This window comes from Corylus avellana, chromosome ca7 (assembly GCF_901000735.1).
Source record: "Corylus avellana chromosome ca7, CavTom2PMs-1.0".
Lineage (NCBI taxonomy): Eukaryota > Viridiplantae > Streptophyta > Magnoliopsida > Fagales > Betulaceae > Corylus > Corylus avellana.
Genome location: NC_081547.1, coordinates 22,881,861 through 22,905,570, shown reverse-complemented (window position 1 = coordinate 22,905,570; position 23,710 = coordinate 22,881,861). Strand labels below are relative to the sequence as shown.

The 23,710-nt window shown below is 38.1% G+C and overlaps 1 protein-coding gene across 3 annotated transcripts in view; it reads left to right on the top strand.

Moving 5' to 3' along the window:
* LOC132186064 (ABC transporter C family member 13) overlaps positions 1 to 17,941 on the top strand; it is a 38,798-nt gene extending 20,857 nt beyond the window's left edge. For all 3 annotated transcript variants that reach the window (XM_059599842.1, XM_059599841.1, XM_059599843.1), the window contains 12 exons: positions 9,053 to 9,228; positions 9,330 to 9,441; positions 9,548 to 9,601; positions 10,007 to 10,129; positions 13,400 to 13,498; positions 14,116 to 14,208; positions 14,378 to 14,488; positions 14,556 to 14,717; positions 14,863 to 15,050; positions 15,217 to 15,406; positions 16,148 to 16,315; positions 17,578 to 17,941. In XM_059599842.1, the coding sequence (XP_059455825.1) occupies positions 9,053 to 9,228; positions 9,330 to 9,441; positions 9,548 to 9,601; positions 10,007 to 10,129; positions 13,400 to 13,498; positions 14,116 to 14,208; positions 14,378 to 14,488; positions 14,556 to 14,717; positions 14,863 to 15,050; positions 15,217 to 15,406; positions 16,148 to 16,315; positions 17,578 to 17,658 (1,557 nt within the window). In that variant the 3' untranslated portion in view covers positions 17,659 to 17,941. The remainder of the gene's footprint in view (positions 1 to 9,052; positions 9,229 to 9,329; positions 9,442 to 9,547; positions 9,602 to 10,006; positions 10,130 to 13,399; positions 13,499 to 14,115; positions 14,209 to 14,377; positions 14,489 to 14,555; positions 14,718 to 14,862; positions 15,051 to 15,216; positions 15,407 to 16,147; positions 16,316 to 17,577) is intronic.
* The last annotated feature ends 5,769 nt before the right edge of the window (positions 17,942 to 23,710 follow it).

Genomic DNA, 23,710 nt, shown 5'->3' with positions numbered 1-23,710 from the left:
AGATCGAACTGTCTGCTTTTTATGTGGATGTTTTTGGCAGATGTTGTGTCAGATTTTACATTGTCCTTATCACAATATTGTCAATTGTACTGAATACCTCTCAATGTGAGGGTTGCTCGTATTATATAGAAATTGTTTAGGTAATTACAGGCTGTATCTCAGCGATTACAGCAATCTAGGGAAACAAATAAGGTAACTAAAATCTACCTATTAATTACAATATACTATAGCTATAATACAAGAACATGCCATAACTAGAAAGACTAATTATGGCTATATGATATATATAGACCGTATCTGACTGACATCCCCCCTCAAATTGATGCTGGTCGATCAAGAAGCATCAATTTGCCTACAAGGAACTGATGACGCTGTCATGTCATAGCCTTCGTGAAGACGTCAGCTATCTGGAGATCAGTAGAAACATGAGGAAGAGAGATAACACGAGTGTCCAAAGCTTCCCGAATAGAATGACAGTCTACCTCAATATGCTTTGTACGTTCATAGTAAATAGCATTAGTAGCTATTTGAATGACACTAGTATTATCAGCATGAAGAGGAGGAGAATCAGTTTGAGAAAAACCAAGCTCAGCCAACAGCCCACGAAGCCAGACAATCTCAGAACAAGCAGCAGACATTGCCCAGTATTCGGATTCAGTAGATGATTTCGAAACGCGAGCTTGCTTCTTACTCTTCCAAGAAATCAAAGAATCACCAAGAAACATGCTCCAACCCGTGACAGACCGCCGAGTGTCAGGACATCCTACCCAATCCGCATCACTATAAGCAACAAGGTGAAGGGGAGAGCCGGTTGGAAAGAACAACCCACAGCCAGAGGACCCCCGAAGATATCGAATGATACGTCGAACAACAGCTAAATGAAGATGGCGTGGAGTTTGCATAAATTGGCTAACTTGCTGGACAGCGAAGGAAATATCGGGCCGAGTAATAGTCAAATAGTTCAAGCTGCCTACCAACTGTCGGAACACAGTAGGATCAGAGAGAAGATCACCCTCCTCACTTCGATATTTCACATTAACCTCTATAGGAGTATCCACCGAAGAACAATCCTGAAGACCAGCCAGGCTAATCAAGTCCTGGGTATATTTGTGTTGATTCAAGAATATACCAGAAGAATCAATGTGCACCTCCAACCCCAAAAAATACGTAAGAGGACCAAGGTCTTTCATATGAAAAGAGTCTTGAAGATTCCGCTTGAGATGTGCAATCAAACTGGAGTCAGTGCCCAGAATGACAATATTATCCACATACGTAAGAGGACCAAGTAAAAGAATGAGACCAATCGGAGTCTTGCAAAGGAACAAAGAAGAATCATATTGACTTTGGACAAAGGAGAAGAGAAGCAGAGTAGACCTGAATTTTTCAAACCATGCCCAGGGAGCTTGTTTTAAGCCATAGAGAGACCGCTTTAACTTACAGACAGCGGCACATGGAGAAGAAAACAAACCCGGAGGAGGAGTCATGTAAATATCCTCTTTGAAATCACCATGAAGAAAAGCATTTTTTACATCCATCTGGTGAAGTGGCCAGCCTTGGGAGGCGGCAATAGAAATAATTGTACGCACGGTGGTCATCTTCGCGATCGGAGCAAATGTCTCCTCATTGTCCACCCCATATTCTTGCTTGTTTCCAAGAGCAACTAATCGGGCCTTATACTAATCTAGAGTCCCATCAGAGCGAAGCTTAATCAAGTAAACCCATTTACAACCAATGGCTTTAACTTGAGAGGGGCAAGGAACCACATCCCATGTATGATTGTCCTGAAGAGCCCGAAGTTCCTCATCCATCGCTTTCTGCCAACATTCACATTTAATAGCCTCGGAAAAACATGTAGGGATGGAAATAGAAGATAAAGTAGCATTAAAAGAAGTGTGGGGAAAACCATACCTATCAGGAGGACGTGATACCCTAGCAGATCGTCGAGGACCAGACTCATGAACTGTCTCAGATGGCGAGTCAATCGGAGGAGTTGTCAAAACAGTTTCAGATGAAGGGTTAGTCTCGGGAAGGGGCAAAGTTGGTAGACGTCGAGTATACATAATTCTAGGTTTGAATTGTTCAGGCAGAAGAGGCAATTCATCAAAACAAGGTAGAATACTAATCTCATGCAATGATTCAACATGTGTAGAAAAGAAACATTGATTCTCAAAGAACACAACATTACGAGATATACGAAATTTGTCCGAACAAGGATCATAGCAAACATAATATTTGTGAGAAATACTATAACCCATAAAGACACATTTAACAGACTGAGCAGAAAGTTTGTGACGTTCATGAGTAGGTAAATGAACAAAACAAACACATCCAAAAGTATGCAGATTAAGATAGCTAGGATGCTGATGATAGAAACGATAAGAAGGAGAATCAAAATGCAAGACCTGAGAGGGCAGTCGATTAATTAAGTAAACTGCAGTAGATAATGCCTCAACCCAGAATTTAGAAGGAACATAGGACTCAAGCAATAAAGTGCGAACAACATCCAAGAGATGGCGGTTCTTTCGTTCCGCCACTCCATTTTGTTGAGGAATATAAGGACAAGAGCGTTGAGAAACAATTCCTTTGTGGTGTAAGAAATCATGAAACTCGTGGGACATGTATTCTTCACCAGAATCAGACCTCAAAATCTTAATGCCTGTAGAAAATTGATTCTCAATATATGCTACAAAGGTCTTAAAAATAGACAGGACCTCAGATTTGGCCCGAAGAAAATAGACCCAAGTATACCGACTGAAATCATCTATGAATGTTACAAAATATTTATATCGAGCATGAGAAATTACAGGAGAAATGCCCCATACATCACTATGCACAACATCAAAGCATTGTGTAGCACGACTACCATGAGAAGAAAAAGAAAGAGTTTTACTCTTATCAAGTTTGCATACAGAACGATCAAATGACAAATTTTGAGAAACTCGTTCTTTATTGCCTAACAAACCAGAATTTAACATATGAGACAGAATAACATAATTTAGATGACCCAAACGTTTGAAAACGTTTGTGCCATACTTCGTTCGGAGTGTTAATTGTCCTACAAGCCAAAGATAACAACTAGGAATTGAAAAGTGTAGTGGAAATAGTCTGCCAACTTTAGGCCCCTTCGCGAGTATCTTCCCCGACACATGATCCTGCATAAGACAACCATCACGAGAGAAATGGACGTCACAGTTTTTTTCAACTAACTGGCCAACTAAAATAAGACTATTAGAAAGTCCAGGAGATACATAAACATCTCTGAATGAAGGATTAATATCTCCTACTTCATTAATAGCTAAATGACTCCCATTAGCTACTTGAATATGAGATGAACCATGATATGGACGAACATTGCAAAGAGTATCAGACGATCTGGTCATATGATTGGATGCTGCAGAATCAATAAGCCAAGACTTAGACGAAATAGTACCATTACCGTGGAGCCCTAAGGCAGAAAAGGCTGACAGAATCATCCGCTGGACCATTTCAGGAGTAAAAACAGCTGATCTGGCCGCAGAAGAAGAGGCTGAGGACATCACTAGAGCAGAAGAGGTGTTTACTGCAGCCTGATAGGCAGTAGCTTGACAATTCTGAGGCCGAGTGGGACATTCTCTGATAAAGTGGCTCGGTTTCTTACAGTAATTGCAAAATTTCTTTGCCCATTTGGCAGCAATATGACCATACTCCTTGCAGCTGAAACACTGGACTTTGCGCATATCCTTACCCTTCCCTTTCCCATAGGTTGCATAGGCTACTGGATTCGGGTTGGAATCGTGCTGGAACGTAGCCTATGTGAGAAGACGCTGCTCCTCACGAAGTAATTCTCCAAAATAAACATCCAAAGATGGAGAAGGATCCCGGTTCATTAAATTTGAGCGAGTAACCTCAAATTTAGAGCGTAATTTCATCAGGAATTGATCTCTCTTGCTCTGCTCATGAACAGCCTGAACAGCAAAGAGAGATGCAGCATGTACCTTCGCATAAACCATATCATAAAATTTTCCCTACAAATTCTGAAAACTAGAAAAATACTCCGAAATGGAGAGATTGCCTTGAGTGTAACTAGCAATCTCATATTCCAGCTGAAAATGGCGTGCCGTATTGTCCTGATGATAAACCTTCAGCAAATACTCCCACATAGTCTTCGCAGTCTTATAGGGCCTCAGATTAAGCACAATAAGAGGATCAATAGACCCTAAGATCCAAGACATCACACGTGCATCGTTGACCTTCCACTTAGCCAACTCCTTGGTTTCCGTAGGAGCTGGATCACTACTGTCAATATGGCCCCACAATTCTTTTCCCGTAACAAATAATTAAAACTGGAATTCCCAAGCAGCATAATTTTTTCTAGTAAAACGAACCCCAAAAGTCTCGCTAGAAGACATGATAAATAAGAAAATTAGAAATTAAAACACTTGATAAAGAAGTAACAGGCCCACCAGAACTATTGGACAGCAAGCCCAAGTCCACACAAGGCAAACACCAATCAGCAACCTCAAACAGCAACAAAGCCCAATCCCAGCAAGCCCAGCAAGCCCAAAGTTACCAGCAACTTAGCAACCCCAAACAGCAAGTCCAAACCAGCCAGCCCAGCAAGTCCAAGCCCAACAAAGCCCAAGCCCAAAAAAAACCCAATTACCAGTCAGCAACCCAAACCAACAGCACCACAAACAGAAATCGCAACAATACCAAATAGCCGACAGAAATTTCAGCACCCAAACAGAAATCGCGACAACCTATCTACGCTCACAGCAGCAAACAGCTGACAGCCCCAAATTGCCGATAGCGCCAAATCGCCGACAGCACCACAAATCGCCGACAGAACGAGATCGCCGGGATCACTCCTCCAGATCCTGCCAGCCCCAAAAAATCACCACAATGCACTGTCAACGCCAAACGGCCGACAGCCCAGATCGCCGACAGCCACCAAGGAGATCGCCGAAAGCCCAAGTCTGCTGACAAACACCACAGATCGCCGGAAACACTCCGCACCACACCAAAATAGAATCAGCCACACCTGAACCTGCCCCACTAATCTATGTAGACTGCCGCTACCCTCAACAAAAAACTGCCAAATAGCAGTTTAGAACCCACCAGAATGATCGACAACTCCCCTGAAGTTATTGACCGCCAAAAAAAACAACAGGTAACTGAAAACCTAGAACAACCCTAATTTAGATGATGGCTTTGATACCATGTCAATTGTACTGAATACCTCTCAATGTGAGAGTTGCTCGTATTATATAGAAATTGTCTAGGTAATTACTGGTTGTATCTCAGTGATTACAGCAATCTAGGGAAACAAATAAGGTAACTAAAATCTACCTATTAATGACAATATACTACAGTTATAATACAAGAACATGCCATAACTAGAAAGACTAATTATGGCTATATGATACATATAGACCGTATCTGACTGACAAATATGAGATCCAAAGTAAATAATTATTAAAACATGAATAAATAGAAGAATGGCAGGGTGTATTATGGACTGCAAATGGGAACCAAGTCTTATTTATGTGTACTATATCCTTCCACTGCATAGGGCAGGCTACAGAATATCTCCCTAGGATTGTCATGGAGGCCTTTCTTTTCATTCTGAATTGTTGTATATTGTTTTTAGGATTTTTAAATTTGTTCTCGTCTGGGAAAATTTTGAAATGAGTAATGAAGCTATGTTTGATTGTGTTTGTTAGAAGAGTTAGGGTTTGAGTCATTAGGGTTTTGGGGGTATTTTAGTCTTTATAGTATTTTCCTAATCCTATATAATAGGATGCCTGTATTAGGTTAACATAAGTTGAATAATACAATTAGCCTCCTTTTCTCCCTCTAAACTTCTTGCATCAACACTATTAACATGGTATCAGAGCTTGTTTCGATTCTTGAGTAGTTTAGTTTTCAACTTGGTGGCCACACTGCCCGTGTGGGCTAACCCACACGGGCAGTACCTTCAAAGAGCTCCGTAGAGCTGTTTTGTTCTTGTTTTAGGGTGACCGAAACTCCTTCCGGTGAAAATATATATATATATATATATATTTTGTTTGTTTTTGATGTTCTGTGATGCTGGCCGGATGGTTCTGTGGTGGTTTTCTATCTTGTTTGAAGTGGCCGGAGTATTCTGTGGTGGCCGGAAAAGTTGCAGCAGCCATCGGGAAAAAAAAAATAATAATAATATTCCGACGATTTGATGTTTTTGGTATTGAAACGTTACTGTGTTGCCCTCTATTGATTCTGTAGTTGCTGTTGTTGAAGTGGTCGGAGTGTTCTGTCTTCAAGTTCCGGCGAGTCTCCGGAAAAGGTCCGGCAAGCCTCCAGTGACTGTTTCTGTTCTGTTTTTCAGTGTTTTTCTTGTGTTTTTAGGTACTGCCGGCCAGTTCTGTGTGTTTTCGGCCAGTTTTGAAGCCCCGACAAAGTTCCGGCGTATTTCCAGCGAAGCTTCAGCGATTTTTTTTTTGTTTTGTTTTTCCAGTATCTGTTTTTCGGTGAATCTTGTTGGTTAATCATGTGAAAATTTGTTGTTTGTGATTGATGTATCTGACCGGCCTTGGATTCTCCGGCGAGAACCGATCAAGTGATCGTTGCATTCGACTGGCCTTGGTGTTTTACGGCGAGAACCAATCCCAAGATCGATGTATCCGACCAGCCTTGGATTCTCTGGCGAGAACCAATCAAGTGATCGTTGCATCTGACCGGCCTTGGTGTTTTTCGGCGAGAATTGATCAAATGGTTGTTCAAGTTACCAACGAGTTTTCGACCGGCGTTGAAGTTTTATTTAATTAACTTGTGTGGTCCAAGCAGTTCTAGCTTGAGGGGGAGTGTTAGAATATGTTTTCTAGTTGTTTTTCGTTTGCTTGTATCTTTCAAGCTGGATTTATAAGATGTATATGCTCCAACTTGAGGGGGAGTGTTAGAAGAGTTAGGGTTTGAGTCATTAGGGTTTTGGGGGTATTTTAGTCTTTATAGTATTTTCCTAATCCTATATAATAGGATGCCTGTATTAGGTTAACATAAGTTGAATAATATAATAGCCTCCGCCTTTTGTGTCTAAACCGTTCATACAAACTATATTGTTTTTAGGATTTTTAAATTTGTTCTCGTCTGGGAAAATTTTGAAATGAGTAATGAAGCTATGTTTGATTGTGTTGAACAAAGAAACTTCCCAAATGGGTGATATGCCTAGTCCTTTACTTGTTCTTGTTCCTGTGCCAAAGCGTGGCAAACAACAACCACTTGTTGATGAGTCTCCTACTAATGAGTCATATGAGCCACTGCCAGTGGAGGAGCTGAGAATTTACTCTAGACGGCAAAAAAGTAAGGCTATTCTTGATGCTACTTGCCGAACATCTGACCTTGACTTAGCTAATAGTACTTCTACCCCTGATTTAAATTCTTCAATACCTATTATCGATGATATGAATTTGCCTGTTGCTCAACGTAAAGGCGTTAGATCTTGTACTCAACATCCTATATCTAAGTTGTATCTATTAAAGTATTGATTAAATGATTAAATTTACTATTTCTTACTAGCTTAAGTTTTCAGTACAAGTGGTGATTTAACATGGCATCAAAGCCTAAAGTCATGAGTTCGAACATTGTCTTAGTTATTTAAGAATTTGAGCCCACATGTGAGGGAGAGTGTTAAAGTATTGATTAAATGATTAAATTTACCCCTTCTTATCAGCTTAAGCTTTTGGGATAAGTGGTGGTTTAAAAGTATCCAATCAACATCTTTCACCCTTCTATCGATCTTTTGTATCCAAATTGTCTTTTAGTCTATTCCTCAAAATTTAATATATAAGGTTAGAAGAAAGTGATGAGAGCCCTCTGGTGGATAAAGACACGTATCATTGGTTGGTTGGCAAGTAATATATTTGTTGCGCACTTGTCCAGACATTGCCTATGTAGTTAGCATAGTGAGTCAGTTTATGCGTTCTCCCCAAGAGTCTCATATGGAAGTAGTTTACTGAATACTTCGATATTTAAAATTTTCACTAGGAAAAGGGTTGTTGTTTGCTCAACATGATCACTTGAAAAGTAGAAGCTTATACGGATGCAGATTCAGCTGGGTCAGTCACGGATCGAAGATCTACTTTGAGTTATTGCACTCTTGTGGGAGAAAATCTTGTTACCTAGCGTAGTAAGAAACAATCAGTAGTTGTTTGATCTAGTGTAGAAGCTGAATTTCGAGCCATGACCCATAGGATATGTGAGTTATTATGGTTGAAGATTCTACTGAAAGAACTTGGATTTGATTTTCAGGAGCCTGAGACTATACTGTGACAAGAAGGTTGCGATTAGTATTGCTCATAGTCCAGTCCAGCATGATTGTACTAAATACATTGAAATTGACAATAGAGCAACTAGCAGATATTTTGATGGACTATCCAATAGGTTTTTTCATTCCGCTGTGTAAGCTGTGCATGCGAGACATCTTCGCCTCAACTTGATGGGGAATGTTGGAGAACGAAACTTCCCAAACGGCCGATTTGATTTTATTTCCATTTTTTTTTTCATTTATTATATTTCTATATTAGATTATATCACTTCTCTATGTAAACGATGCAACAGAATCAATTAATAATCAAGTACAATAAGACTATTTTTCCCTTTTCTTTCAACTGATTGTACAAGTAAATGTCAGAACTAAAGCTTGAACCGAGTTTAAGAAGACAACTAAGAAATGATAAATCTGATGGCTTTTCTAGAAATGCAGTCAAAATATTAACAGATTATTTGTCGGAAGATGCTAATCTCAGTCAACAGACCTTTAAGCTGCAGTACCTTGAGATTCTGCAAATGGAGATCATTGATCTTAATTTTGGGAGTTTTTATTGATTATGTGTGTTTGTTTTCAATAGCTCAGGACTTGGGAGTGGAAGGAACAGTGTATTGCTGATACAAAGTCTAGACATTGCTACATATCTTATTTTCCCTTCACCATAATATTTCGTTGTTGAAAAGAGCATGCGAATTAGAATTCTGGGGAACTTGTAATTGAAATGTTTGTTTTGCTGCTTTAATTTTGGTCTAGTAATTGTTTTTGCAGGTTATACTTTCCATATTTTGTATCATAAACTCCTTTCTTACGTTGGTGAGGGCATTCTCATTTGCATTTGGGGGTTTAAGAGCTGCAGTTAAGGTGCATAACACACTGCTTCATAAGCTTATCAATGCACCTGTCCAGTTCTTTGATCAGACACCAGGCGGAAGGATACTCAACAGGTTAGAATAACATGCCTCCAGGAGATGATTCTAGTAATTTATGTATACTCCATAAGTTGTTTTTTTTTTTTTTTTAAATCTTTTTTTGTTTTTATTTCTAGGTTGTCTTCTGATCTCTATACGATTGATGACTCTCTTCCTTTCATTCTCAACATTCTATTGGCCAATTTTGTTGGCTTGCTGGGGATTGCTGTAGTTTTGTCATATGTACAGGTACACATAAAATTTGGCCACTTTGCTTGTGTACTCTTCTGTAAATCCATTTTTAACTGTCTTTCACAATTATAAAGTTATTCAATGGTTTGATGTATAAATGTAGGTCTACTTCCTGCTCTTGCTGTTGCCGTTTTGGTATATCTACAGCAAGCTTCAGGTAGGTCTCTATATTATTAAAAAGCTTGAACTCATGTTATATAGGTGCGCACACGCTTGCTCAAGCGCACCCATAATTAGCTTTTTGATCTTTATCAAAATTCTCTGTAGTCTGTGCATTGCTCAAATACACCCCATATAGGTGAGGACATTCTGATTTAATTGCACCTTTTCAATATATGAGATTATGACAATATGTGATGCATCATTCTAAAGTTGGTTTCTTATGTAATCATGCTGGTCGCTGATTAAAAATGAGAACTTATTGGGGATGACAATTATGTATAGCATATTTTGAATACATAGGAATTGATTCCAATGCTTTTGTGAACTTTATGATATTAATATTGGTTGTCCATACAAGGAAAGAATAAAACTTGGACTAGCTAACTGTCTAGTTCTTCAGTTCTTCTACAGGTCAACATCAAGGGAACTGCGAAGGCTGGACAGTGTTTCTCGTTCTCCCATATATGCATCCTTCACAGAAACACTGGATGGATCATCAACTATAAGGGCATTCAAGTCTGAGGTAGATATTTGTATTTTATTTTTCGAAGTGTGTCTAATGGCGTTATGTGGTGAAAAAATAGTCACTTGGAAGGAACCAAATAAAGAAAAAGAAAAGTACAACACACTTGGAGGCACAAATATGTTTTATATGCTCAAAAAATGCGTGTATAATTCTTCAAACCCTGGATTCTTTTGAAGTTCAGTAGAGGATCTTGGGTTGCGCCCATCTCTGCGCTTTTGATATATATACATTATTTATCAAAAAAAAAGTTATTAGTGTTCAAACTACAGATTCAAAAACTAGAGCAATTTATATATTATGGTAAATTTCCCTTCAAATTTTTTGTACTTCATTTGTACAACGTTCTGCTAGCTTTATATTTACTACGTCTAATAGTGGTACCAAAGGCTTAAAAATGTAAATTAATTTACATTCAACATGCTAAAATCTGAGAGTTTGGCGGATATTTTCAAAGAAAACATAGAGAAACATAGACAGCTCATACAGCCTTCCTGCTTGCAGTATTAGGTGCAAGGCATTGTCTTCAGGCCTTGCCTTACGCCCACTATGTATAATACTTTATGTAAAGGAAATAATATTTTCAAAGAAAACATAGAGAAACACAGACAGCTCATACAGCCTTCCTGCTTGCAGTATTAGGTGCAAGGCATTGTCTTCAGGCCTTGCCTTATGCTCACTATGTATAATACTTTATGTAAATGAAATAATATTTTTTCCTGACATGTGGGAGCCATACCTTTATTATTGAGTGTCCGACTGGGACATCGGCTTCATCTGGTGGTGGTGTTCTGTCACAGCCATTACTGGGGTGCCTCGGTGGTGGGCATGGTTGGCACCTTGCAACTATACTAGCCACAAGACCATGGCATGAGGGAGCCATGCCATGGGCCGAATGGTTGCTGCATATTGGTGCACATAGCAGGCAGCAAGTGATATTGATGCCTTGTGTTGATTGATTGTGGCTTCCCTACTCAAGGGGTACTCTTGGCAGCTGTGGGCCTGCATGTGCATGGCTGCATATGCACTTAGTGTTGGCTGGCATTATGTTAGCATGACCATGGACTTGAGTATGCTATGGTTTGGCCATATGGATAGTGATGATGTTGTGAACTGAATCAAACAAAGTCAGGAGATGGTATTGGCATTGGGGCAAGTACTCATTTGTGTGGGACAAAAGCAGCCAGTGAGCAAGTGTTGGGCTGTTCATGTACTGACTAAATACCATGGACCATTGGAAGGCTTTGCTAGCTTAGAAAGCAGGCACTGCACAAGTGGGTGTATTGTCTTGCTAGTATGCAGGAAGCAATCATGAAGGCATGCAAGTGGATGAGGGTTGCTTGCTGTTATGAAATTGTTGTGATCATGAGGACTGAAACCTTCTGCATGGACTGGTACGAGCATGTGGACTAGTTGAGTATAGCAGTGAATCAACAGTGCTGCTACAATGTGAGACTGCTGGGGGCTTGTGTGGAATAGATTGCGGCGTGGCTTTCATGCTGGTGTGTTGCTTGAAGCATTAGAAGGAGTTTATTTAGGTGCTATTTTGTACTAGGAAAGATTCTGACTTTGGATAATTTGCGCAAGACAGGTATTATTGTGGTGGAATAGTGTTGTATGTGTAAGTAAAGTAGCGAATCTGTCAACCATCTTCTCCTTCATTGTGAAGTGGCACGAGCTTTATGGAGTGTGTTATTTATTCTTTTTTATGTCACTTGGGTCATGTCTGAAGAGGTGACAGATTTGTTAACTTGTTGGCGAGGTCAGAGTGACAATAGTTTAGCAAAGGAGGTGTGGCGTATCGCCCCACTATGTCTAATGTGGACTATTTGGAGAGAGCGGAATGCAAGATATTTTGAAGATCAAGAAAGGTTGTTGGAAGAGCTCAAAAAGCTGTTTATCCAGACTTTGTTTCATTGGGCCTGATGCTTTCAAAGTGTCAGTTTTTCACTATGCTTCAATTTTTGTCTTTATGTTCCTCTTTTAGCCTTTAGTGGAGCCTTTCTTTGTATACATCTTGTGTACTAGGATTGCGCCCCTCTGCACTTTTCCATAAATCACTTATTTATCAAAAAACAATAAAAATCCAATTCTTTTACAAGAAATTTCACACAATTAATTTCATATGCTATAAGAGCCATAGCTCGATACTCAACTTCGATGCTCCTTGATACTAAACTTTGATGCTGCTCGATACTCAACTTCAAGGCTAGACCATGCCACCACTTCCCGCTCTGGGTTACCAAATTACTACCAATACAAGTACAAAAAGCTGGCACAGATCGTTTGTGAAGATGATCTCCCCACCAATCTGCTTTACATATTCCAACAACCTCATAGTTGTTAGAACGTTAAAAAACCATCTCTCCGGTGAAGGGCCGGCGTCGGCGGGGTTTTTTGGGGTCGAAAAATGCCTTTTCATTTCCCCCTGAGGTGCACTAGGTTTCCACCTTAGATGCACTAGGGCTTTTCTTGGGTTTTTGGTTGGGTCTCTTGTATACCCTTTTGGTTGGGTGTTTGGTTTGATTGGGTTTTTCTGGGTTTTTTGGTTTGTTAGGGTGTTTGGTTGGGTTCCTTTGTATACATTATTGTGTACTTAGAGGCGCTTTGCGCTTTTTTTGATATATACTACATTACTTATCAAAAAAAAAAGTACCTTAATATGTGACATACAACCTCCCAATGATCTCTAATCTATGCTGCACGATTATACAGAGTCCATACGACAAATCTCGTTAATACTTGCTTTGACTTATTTGGGGTAGTGAAAGTTTTAGGGTTTGGAAAGAAAAACAAGAGAAAAGTGAAGAGAAAAGGAAATAAGATGAGAGAAAAAATAATGACTTTAGGGTTATGGTTTTAAATTGGTGTTTTGATACCATGTGGCATTGACAACTAGAGAAAAAGAGAGCATGTGAAAAAGATTATGAGAGCTCAACCCTTGAGTGGCAGCTTCTCTGTTTTTATCATATTAACGGTAAAATTATAAGATTTCCCTTACTCATATATATTACTCTTAAAAAAATAAAAAATAAAAACAGCATTGTTATCATAGGTATGCTAAATTTATTGTATTGCTCTAGTATACCAATGCAAAGAGTACTTAATGTTCTGTATGTTCCTTTTTATTAAAACAAAAGGTTTCCCCTATTTTATTGAGCTACTCTGCCAATCTTGTTTTCACATTTATTTGTATTGATTATGATCGGCAATTTGTGCTGATAATCACATCTATAAATCTTGGAATTAATCGATGCTTGTTTTGGGCAGGACTTTTTCTTCACCACATTCACTCAGCATGTTACATTGTACCAGCAAACTTCTTACACCGAATTGACGGCAAGTTTGTGGCTTTCCCTGCGTCTTCAGGTATATCACAAGAATTGAAATGACTTCATGATAGGTTTTTTACTGACATCTAATCTAATAAAACTTTTTTTACTCTGAAGTTCTATTCATTAGGCTGGTTCCCTGATCTGAAGCTTTGCTCTAGACAATACTCTGCCCCATAGAGATTATCCTCTTTGAAGAAGTCAATAATCTAGGTCTGTTTTGCGGGCCTAGGGTTTTTTTTTTGGGGGGATTAGGGCTCTCTTAACGGGGTCATTTTGTGGGCTAACGTTGGTTTTCCTGTGTACTTAAGGGGCGCCTTACGCTTTTTGATATATACAACATTACTTCAATAATCTATGGTCCTATGGAGGTTGTAATAAATTTCTTGGAACTGGCTAATTCTACTACAGCTTTTAAATATTACCCTTCCAGTACTTAACTTAAGAATGGTTAAACATTAAGGTAAGGAGTCATTCAAAGAAAAATATGTGCTTTATAGTGTAGGGTGATAGTTATAACTTGGTATTGACTTTTCAAAATGGAGGATTGTGATCGGACACTTAAAGGGTAACTTTTATGCCATATGCTTAGTGGTTTAGGATAATACTTATTGCCTACTGTGACTAGTATGGTGACCAGTCATCTTCTTCCAGTTGTTAGCAGCATTTATCATCTCATTTGTTGCCATGATGGCTGTTATTGGATCTCATGGTGGTTTACCAGTTAGTTTCGGCACCCCAGGGTTGGTACGTTATTCTGCTCCTTGTATATCTTTGACTGCCATTATGCATTTCAATTCCTTCTACCTATAATATTCTGATTACTAGATAGAAGTCTAAATTTTTATTGTACTTGAATTATTTGCATACTTTGTGAAACCTGGAATTCAGTGGAAACTGCTGTGTTCTTTTACAGGTAGGATTGGCTCTTTCCTATGCCGCCCCAATTGTGACTTTGCTGGGCAGCTTTTTATCAAGTTTTACTGAAACAGAGAAGGAAATGGTTTCTGTTGAAAGAGCTCTTCAGGTACTATGATAGACTTCCATAGATACTTCCTTTTCTGATTACTTACATTTGGTTATGTTCTCTTTAGTATATGGACATTCCTCAAGAAGAACTGCATGGATGCCAATCCTTGGATCCAGATTGGCCAACTCGAGGACTGATTGAATTTCAAAATGTTTCTTTGAGATACATGCCATCTTTGCCAGATGCGCTTCATGAAATTTCTTTTACGATTGTGGAAGGGATGCAGGTAGGTGCATATAATTAGGTAGATCATGATTATTCAGTTTTGTGCAGGATTCGCATTTATTGATTAAATTCAGTTAAGGCTTCATATCTTTTATTTGGATTATTCTTACCACATCATTGGCATTTTCCTCTTCACCTTTTTCAAGGTTGGAATCATTGGAAGAACGGGTGCAGGAAAATCTAGTGTTTTGAATGCCCTTTTCCGCCTTACACCAATAAGTGGTGGATGTATTTTGGTGGATGGGATAAACATAGCTGATGTTCCTGTTAGAGATCTCCGTTCACATTTCTCTGTTGTTCCCCAGAGTCCATGCTTATTTGATGGTTCATTAAGGTAATCCATGGAAATGTCTTTTATACTTTTCATGCAATTTTGTTGATTATATGTTCTTCAGATATAATTTCTTGGCTATTGTGCCTTTTTCAGATATATCAGTGTTATTTATGTTATGGTTTCATTATCATATGATTACATTGACTGTGTTCTTTCAAATCCCTAGGGATAATCTAGATCCATTCCGGGTTAGTGACGACTTTAAGATTTGGAAGGTTCTGGAGAAATGCCATGTCAAGGATGAAGTAGAAGCAGCTGGAGGGCTAGATGTTCACATAAAGGAAGCTGGGATGTCATTTTCTGTTGGGCAACGGCAGCTGCTTTGCCTTGCACGTGCACTCCTCAAGTCTACGAAGGTCATGTTTTTCTGATTGGATGCCCACACTATCTAACTACTAAAGTTTCAAGCAGAAAGTTCTAGGATGAATTCATCCAAGCATGAAAAGCACTTAATATTAAATTTATTGATAGTGTAGAAATAGACTATTTAGGGAAATAATCTCTTCAAACTTCTGAGCAATAAATTCATTCTTGCATGATTTAAAGTAAATATAAAGAACCAAATTCACTTTTCCATATGGATCCTAGATGCCTATCCCTACTCGGTTTTGCAACAGAAATCCGGCATACCTTTCTACCCTGGTAATAATTGTAGCTTCAGTTGAATCGTTACATTCCAGAGATGTTAGTCCTTTTCTTTTTTGACAACATTCTACTTAAAATAATTTATGTATGCTTGAGTGCCATGGTAAATTTATGTCAGTTGTCTTCATTAGTACATCCTAATCACTCTCCTATGGGGGTGCATTTGGAGTTTACAGACCGCATTAGTTTTTTATTGTATATGCTCCTGTTCTTTCTGTCATCCATGAGAATTTGAAACAGATTATGATTTCTAGCAAAACAATGAAGAGAGAAAGAAAGGTGATAAACAAATGGAAAAGATAACAAGAGGGTTGTGATGTATGTTGTATGCAAAGTAGTTTATTAGAAATTATTGTGTGTGTGTGTGTATGTATTGCTTTTAATTTTTTTGGGGATGGGGAGGGGGTATAATATGAGAGAAGTAGAGAGTACTGACAGTATTATGATTTCAGGTACTGTGTTTGGATGAGTGCACGGCCAATGTTGACACTCAAACCGCTTCAGTAATACAAAATACCATATCTACTGAATGCAGAGGCATGACAGTGATCACAATTGCTCACCGCATTTCCATGGTCTTGAACATGGACAATATCCTCATTCTTGACCATGGGATCCTGGTATGCTTATCTTGGTGTGCTTCTGTATGCGTTTGTGTGTGCTATGGGTGTATGTCTTTTGTTATTGATTCATTTGTTTCCTCCCCAGATATTATATTCTAAAAAGGAGAAGAAATCTGTTACAAATTTTGATAATATTAAATATCTTGTGGTGTGGACAATGGTACGGCTAACAGATGATGAGAATGAGCCTAATAAATTAGGATGACTAGGACTGAATTCTTGAATTTAATGAATTGATTTTGTTAAATTATCAGTTATTCCAAAAACTTAAGCTCATAGGAAGAACTAAATCGTTACTTTAACACTCCTCCTCGCGTATGGGCTCAAACTCTATTTTAATAGGTGGGGTCCAACAAGTCGAATATTTAATTTAAATGGAGTGAATTGACGAAGTCAAGGTTCGATCTCAAGACCTTTGGCTTTAATACCATATTAAATTACCAGTTATTTCAAAAGCTTAAACTCATAAGAAGAGATAAATTTAATCACTTAATTATTATTTTAACAAATTTCAAGAAAATAATCAAATGAAATATTAATTAAATAATTAAATTCATAATTTTCTATAAACTTAAGTTTTTGGAACAATTAGTGATTTAATACTTTATCCTTATCATATTTGGTTTATTAATTAATTTTCTTGGCTAATTTGGTTTAGATTCATATATAATCATTGATTTAAGTGGATGGACCATATGCGGACATAAATCCCTTGCCCATGAACAATAGTTACACTGGTTTTATGTAGAATTTTGAATGTCCAGAGCAGCATAAGCATTTTTCAATGAAATATTCTATCAAGAAGTTGTAGTACAGGTATTAGGTCTCTGGAACTTATACATAACAAATGGTATACAAATTTGTTTGTATTATGCCCTAATATCTTAGTTGGTAATGCCTATGAACAATCTCATAACTTTTCCAAGTTGGATACTTTCTTGAGCGCACAATGCTGCATTACCACTAATATTCAGCTTTATTTGATAAGAATCATGAATGTCAACTGCTAAACAAATTGGTGATCAAGTTTATGGATCTGTCTCTTTGTTCTTTAGCACATTTGAGAGCTGGCATATCTAGTGTATGTATGCACTTTACATTGGTAAAGAAAGAAAAAGTGGTACATTCAAGTCATTTATGAATTTGAGTATTTCAATAAAATTTTATCTAATGTTTTATTCTAATTGGTAGTCGCTGAATAGATGTTTCCTTGCCATTTTATATTGGATTAACCTCTTAAAATCTTTTTACTTGCATAGGTTGAACAGGGTAACCCACAGGCTCTCCTTCAAGACGAGTTCTCTAGATTTTCAGGTTTTGCTAAAGCTTCTACAATGTGAATACCCAACCAAGTACAACCGCACTCAAAGCTGACAACATGGTCTGTGAGTGTTTTGCCTTGCATTGCAGATCCGATTTTTCACTATAACTCACCTCAATTCGAACAGGCAACTACATTGGTATTTAAAACTCACCATTCACCTCATCTGAGAACTATAGTGGATTTGTGTATAAATTTCAAGATATGATGCTCTAAGCTGGTCTGCTTATAGTAGAAATCAAGACCTGAAACCAGATGCAACAATTATATTGAATTTCTATAACATGCTAACTCATTTCCTATGTGACCATTTGAAACTATTATCATTTCAACCTGGGGTTCGCCGCCTGATCGTGAACTCATCGTAAAAAGGTTCTGATCTTTCCAAAACTGTTCGAATACTTTTTTTTAGATATTGGAATATCATGGTCGAAAATCTGAAATTTGCGATTAAACTGATGTAAAGCATGCCATCTAAGGAAGCAATATGGGTATACAGGCAAATCATAAAATGCTCCCCTTCCCCCAATCAACTGAGGCGACACATTGTATGGTAGGCTTGGTAGCAACCCATAATTGTTGCCCTACATGTGAGGCTCTCAGAATAGGGGAGGATTGTGTTTAAACGATTTGCTTGACTAGAATCAACAAAATGTTCTTGAAGAATACACCCTTTTCGCGGATCACCTTCCAAAGACGAATCGAACATCCCTTATGGATGAAGATTGCTTTTCAGCAGAATGTTTTGATGAAAGTAAAGATTTCTTTACCATTATTTTAGCTTAACGTGCTAGAACAGGATCAGTTTTAGGTTACATTTTCGAATTATAGAGTGGTCCTGAAGTTCTTTTAAGTAGATTATTTATGAATACTTCCCAGGCATCAAGGAGAAATCCACCACCTCTGATTTCGTGGGAGTAGTGATTGAATTTTTTGGAGGATGGATTCAGATTTCAGATCAACATCAAAGCGTATTAGGCGAAAAACCAACCAAAGTGCAAGTCTATCGTGCCAATCAACTTGATATTCCAATTAATAAAATACAAGTCATTAAGGAATCAGAATCACAACCATAATTATTTTACCTATCAGAGGTAGGTGCTTCCAAGCAGGAGATTGTCCAACATCCATTCTGTGTCTCAATTCTCATGCACATTTATTTTTTTTAATGAATAAGCATAATTTTACTTAAAACAAAACTGATTACAACACATCCCTCCAAAGTTAACCAGAGCATTGCTGCATAAACAAGCAGCTCAACACAATCTCTACACCTCAACCAACAGAAATACAAAAACTAACTATTGGTTCATCTACCATTTCGGTTTGTCCATCTGTTTGCGGGTGAAAAAGCACTAGACAATTTGAACTTTGTTCCTATTGGCGTACAAATTTCACATTTCTATCATAGACAATAGATTTAGGTATACCATGTAAATGGACCACCTATGAAAAAGAGTAATGATACATGCAGTCCTACACTCGCACTCTCTGACGTGTCTTTAAAATTAGGGAAAAATATAAAAAAGCCCCTCAAACTACCAGCCGTTTTCAATTTAACCCCTTGATGTTCCAAAAGTCATAAAGTAGCCCCATAAACTACCAAACTGTCGCATTTTGGCCACTCTGTTAGTCAAAACCGTCAGTCTGGACGGAAACTACAAAATGACGTCGTTTGGTTACGGGTAAGTTACAAAAATGCCCTTCTATTTTTTTTATTTTTTTTTTTTTTAAGGAGGCGCCGTTTTGCTCTCAAAAGGGTTCACTTACCCTAAGCAAAACGGCGCCGTTTTGCTTAGGTTAATTAAACCCTTGTTCAGCGTTTTCCCTCCACGCCTAAACAAACCTTCTTCTCGGCTCAGACTTCATCTTGTCTCAGATGTTGGGTTCAACTCCTCTGGAGAGAAATATGGTTTCATCTCCTTCTCAATCGCTTAGGTTCAACTTCTCATTAGAAAAATCTGGTTGCAAAGCTTGCTTTCGTTTCGGATCTTCGAGAGGGTTTACTATATCTGAGCTTGCAGAAATATAGATTAAGCAAAACTTGCGGCATCTCAACAAGTTTTGTGGGTTTGAAGCTCAATGAGTATGAAGTTTCTCTGATAAACATCGCTTAAATGGATGCCATTATAATCATTTTCGGCGCATTAAAATCCAGTTTTTGGGTTCAATATTCATGAAAGGCCAAGTTTCAATTTCAAATAAACACAAACACCATCGGGAGTTCATTTCAGCTCCGTGAACAGAATCTGTGGAAGAATAGTGCAACTTGATAACAACCCCATTTCACGAAATTACAATCCCACATAAAAACACCCTCAAATCTTAGCCTCTAACTATTGGACAATCCTAAGAGAACCGACAAAAAAAAAAAAAAACTCCAGGGCAGAAAACAACACCCAAACCCATCTATGGGAATTGAATTTGGTTTTTCTCTGCAGTAGCCATGAAATCAAAGAATGTGAATGTTACAGATCAACAACCCGGCTAGTGGGTTTTGATGGAATGATTTCTGGGTTGGACGGAATGATTTCTGGGTTTTTGGGTTTTGCAGGACGACGACGTGAAGACGGGACGACGGACGATCGGCGTGAGGGGGACCACCGGCGCGATGGGCTGGATCACCGGAGCTGTGCATGTGGAGAAGAGAATCGGCCACAGTTGTGCGTGAGGGGGAGGGGGGGAGCTGTGCTGCGTGGGATTGATTGAGAATGGGGAAAAGGGTTTAATTAACCTAAGCAAAACGGCGCCGTTTTACTCCTCCTTAAAAAAAAAAGAAAAAAAAAAAAAAAAAAAAAACATAGAATGGCATTTTTGTAACTTACCCATAACCAAACGCCGTTTTGTAGTTTCCGTCGAGACTAACGGTTTTGACTAACGGAGTGGCCAAAATGCGACAGTTTGGTAGTTTAGGGGGCTACTTTATGACTTTTGAAACATCAGGGAGCTAAATCGAAAACAGCTGGTAGTTTGGGGGGCTTTTTTATATTTTTCCCTTAAAATTATCATTTGATTCGAGATAAATTATTATTGGATTTTGACCAAATTGTGATTTTAAAAGCAACGCGATGAAGAATAGAAGTAAGAGTGTGAGAATGAAAGTGTGTGTAGTATTTACTCTCTACCAATTACAATCGATTCCTACCAACACTTTAACCCACTTTATGAACCCCTCTTACATTAGAAAACGAAACTACAAAGTTTTTACAAATACAAAACCGTAAATTATTTATGAAGTATTCAATCTTGAAATGCCCATATGTAAGACAGAGCTTTAAGTGGAAAGTAAAACATATTGATTAAGAGAAATGCTACACTTCTCAAATCAGCACTAAAAATTGTTTCATTCATTCCAAAATGCAAAATCTCTTTCCCAGTGGTAGTCTGTTGGTACAGAGTAATGCTATTTACTCAACTCTCATCTCACTTCATGTGATTATTATTTGCATTCGCGCGGTTAATGCAGATATTATTCGCTATCTGCATTTGAGGTAAGAATATGATCGTTTTAGACCTTGAAATTGCAATTCACTAGTTATTGCTTCTAGTAAATAAAAAAATAAAAAATAAATAAATAAGACATTATTTATAATTGAACACTATTATTCATATCACACTTGCTAATCATTTTGCCAGTAAATTTTCATCACATATATTCTTTAATATTTAGCTTCTAGTAAATCTGTAGTTTGTGACAAGAAAAAAACATTTTAAAAAAATAATAATAAATGAAGAACATATAAGGCAGTTAATCATAACAAATCAGAAGAGTTTTCTAAAAGTGAAATCCAACAACATTACAAATCTAGCAAATATAAGAAACATAAATTACAAATCCGACAAACATAAATTAAAAAATATTAAATATAATATATATGTATATATATAAAAATATAATATATATTAAATATATAAAGGAATAGGGATGCAGATAATATCTACATCTACATTTGTGAATATTAGTTTTTGCTATTTACATCCGCATTTGCATATGCGGATAACAGATTGCAGATAAGTGCGGATAGCATATGCAGGCGATTATTATCCGCCCGCATTTTCACTCGATCCTCATAATTTCTTATTTGGAGGAGCCAAAATAAGAATGAGATGTCAAACTCATTTTTAATTCTGAAATATATATATATATATATATATATATATATATATATATATATATATAGACCAAGGGAATAAAAAAAAAAAACAGACTTAACGTTGTTTATTTTAATTAATGGTAGTTTTTAGGTATATATATATTAAAATAAATAGAAGTTGATCACCCTCCATTGATCTTACACTGGGGAATAGAAGAAATAGATTCTTGTTTGGAGGGGCTAGAACAGAGGGTGACGGGTGACATGAACCAGTTGCTCCTAGCTGATTTTTCTAAGGATGAAGTGGAGGTAGCATTGATGGGGATGGCACCTATGAAATCACCGGGCCCAGACGGATATGGGGCCTGTTTTTTCCAAAATTCTTGGGGAGTCGTCAATCAGGAGGTTTGTGAAGCAGTGCTCGGTTTCCTGAATGGAGGTATTTTTGAACCTAGTATTAATCAAACGTATATTGCATTGATCCCAAAAAAAAAGAGACCTTCTATTGTGTCTGGTTTCAGGCCTATTAGTTTATGCAATGTTATTTACAAAATAATAGCAAAGGTTATAGCTAATAGGCTGAAAAAAGTGCTACCTAATATTATTTCTCCCTATCAAAGTGCATTTGTGCCAGGTAGACTCATCACCGACAACATTTTGGTGACCTTTGAAGCATTACACACAATGAGCAATAGAATGAAGGGGCGTAAGGGGTATATGGCACTCAAACTCGATATGAGTAAGGCGTACGACAGAGTTGAATGGGATTTTCTAGAGAAGATTATGCTTAGATTCGGTTTTGACACAAGATGGGTTGAAAAAATTATGATTTGTGTACGTATGGTGTCTTTTCGGTGTTGGTGAATGGCCAAGCCTATGGAAAAATTATTCCATCCAGGGGATTGCGGCAAGGGGATCCTCTCTCTCCATACCTCTTTATTTTATGTGCTGAAGGGCTTAGCCATATGCTTTGTCGAGCTGAATTGCAAAAGAAGATTACAGGTTTGCCTATAACACGGGGGGGAATAAGTCTCAATCATCTGTTCTTTGCAGATGATAGTCTGCTTTTTTGTCGGGCAAACATTGATGAATGGAACAAGTTGCAAGAGATTCTTGAGCTGTATGAGAGAAGTTCTGGCCAAAAGCTAAATAGGGAGAAAACATCCTTATTCTTTAGCAAAAATACAAAGGTGGAAGTTCGGGCTCATATAAAAGCTTTAGTGGGCGTCAATTCTACACAAAGCTACGAAAAGTATTTAGGCCTCCCGTCTCTCATTGGCAGGTCTCGTTTACGCTCCTTTAAAAATATTCAAGGACGTATATGGGATCGTATCAACGGATGGAAGGAAAAATTCCTATCTCAAGCGGGGAAGGAAGTGCTTCTGAAGTCGGTGATTCAAGCGATACCGACCTACACGATGAGTGTATTCAAGCTACCAAAGACTCTATGCAAACGGATTAATTCTATGATGCTTAGGTTTTGGTGGGGACACAAGGATAATTTATCAAGGGTGGCTTGGATGGGATGGGACAAGTTGGGGACACAAAAGGCAAGGGGAGGATTGGGGTATCGTGATTTAGAAAACTTCAACCAGGCCCTTCTAGCAAAGCAAGGATGGCGCCTTGTCCAAAATCCTAACTCTCTTGTAGCACGGGTTTTAAAAGCGAAGTATTTTTCGAATGGAATTTTTCTGGAATCTAATTTGGGGAATAGACCTTCCTTCGCTTGGCGTAGCATCTGGAATGCGAGGAAATTACTGCAGGCCGGACTGCTATGGAGGGTAGGAAATGGTCATACAATTCACATATGGGGCGATTGATGGTTGCCTACAGATTCATCTCATTTGGTTCAGTCGCCGATTTGCGTTCTCAGCAAAGATGCCAAGGTACGAGACATTATTGACGAAGATAAAAAATGGTGGAATATCCCTCTTATCGAAAGGATTTTCGTGAAAGAGGAAGTACAGGTGATCTGTA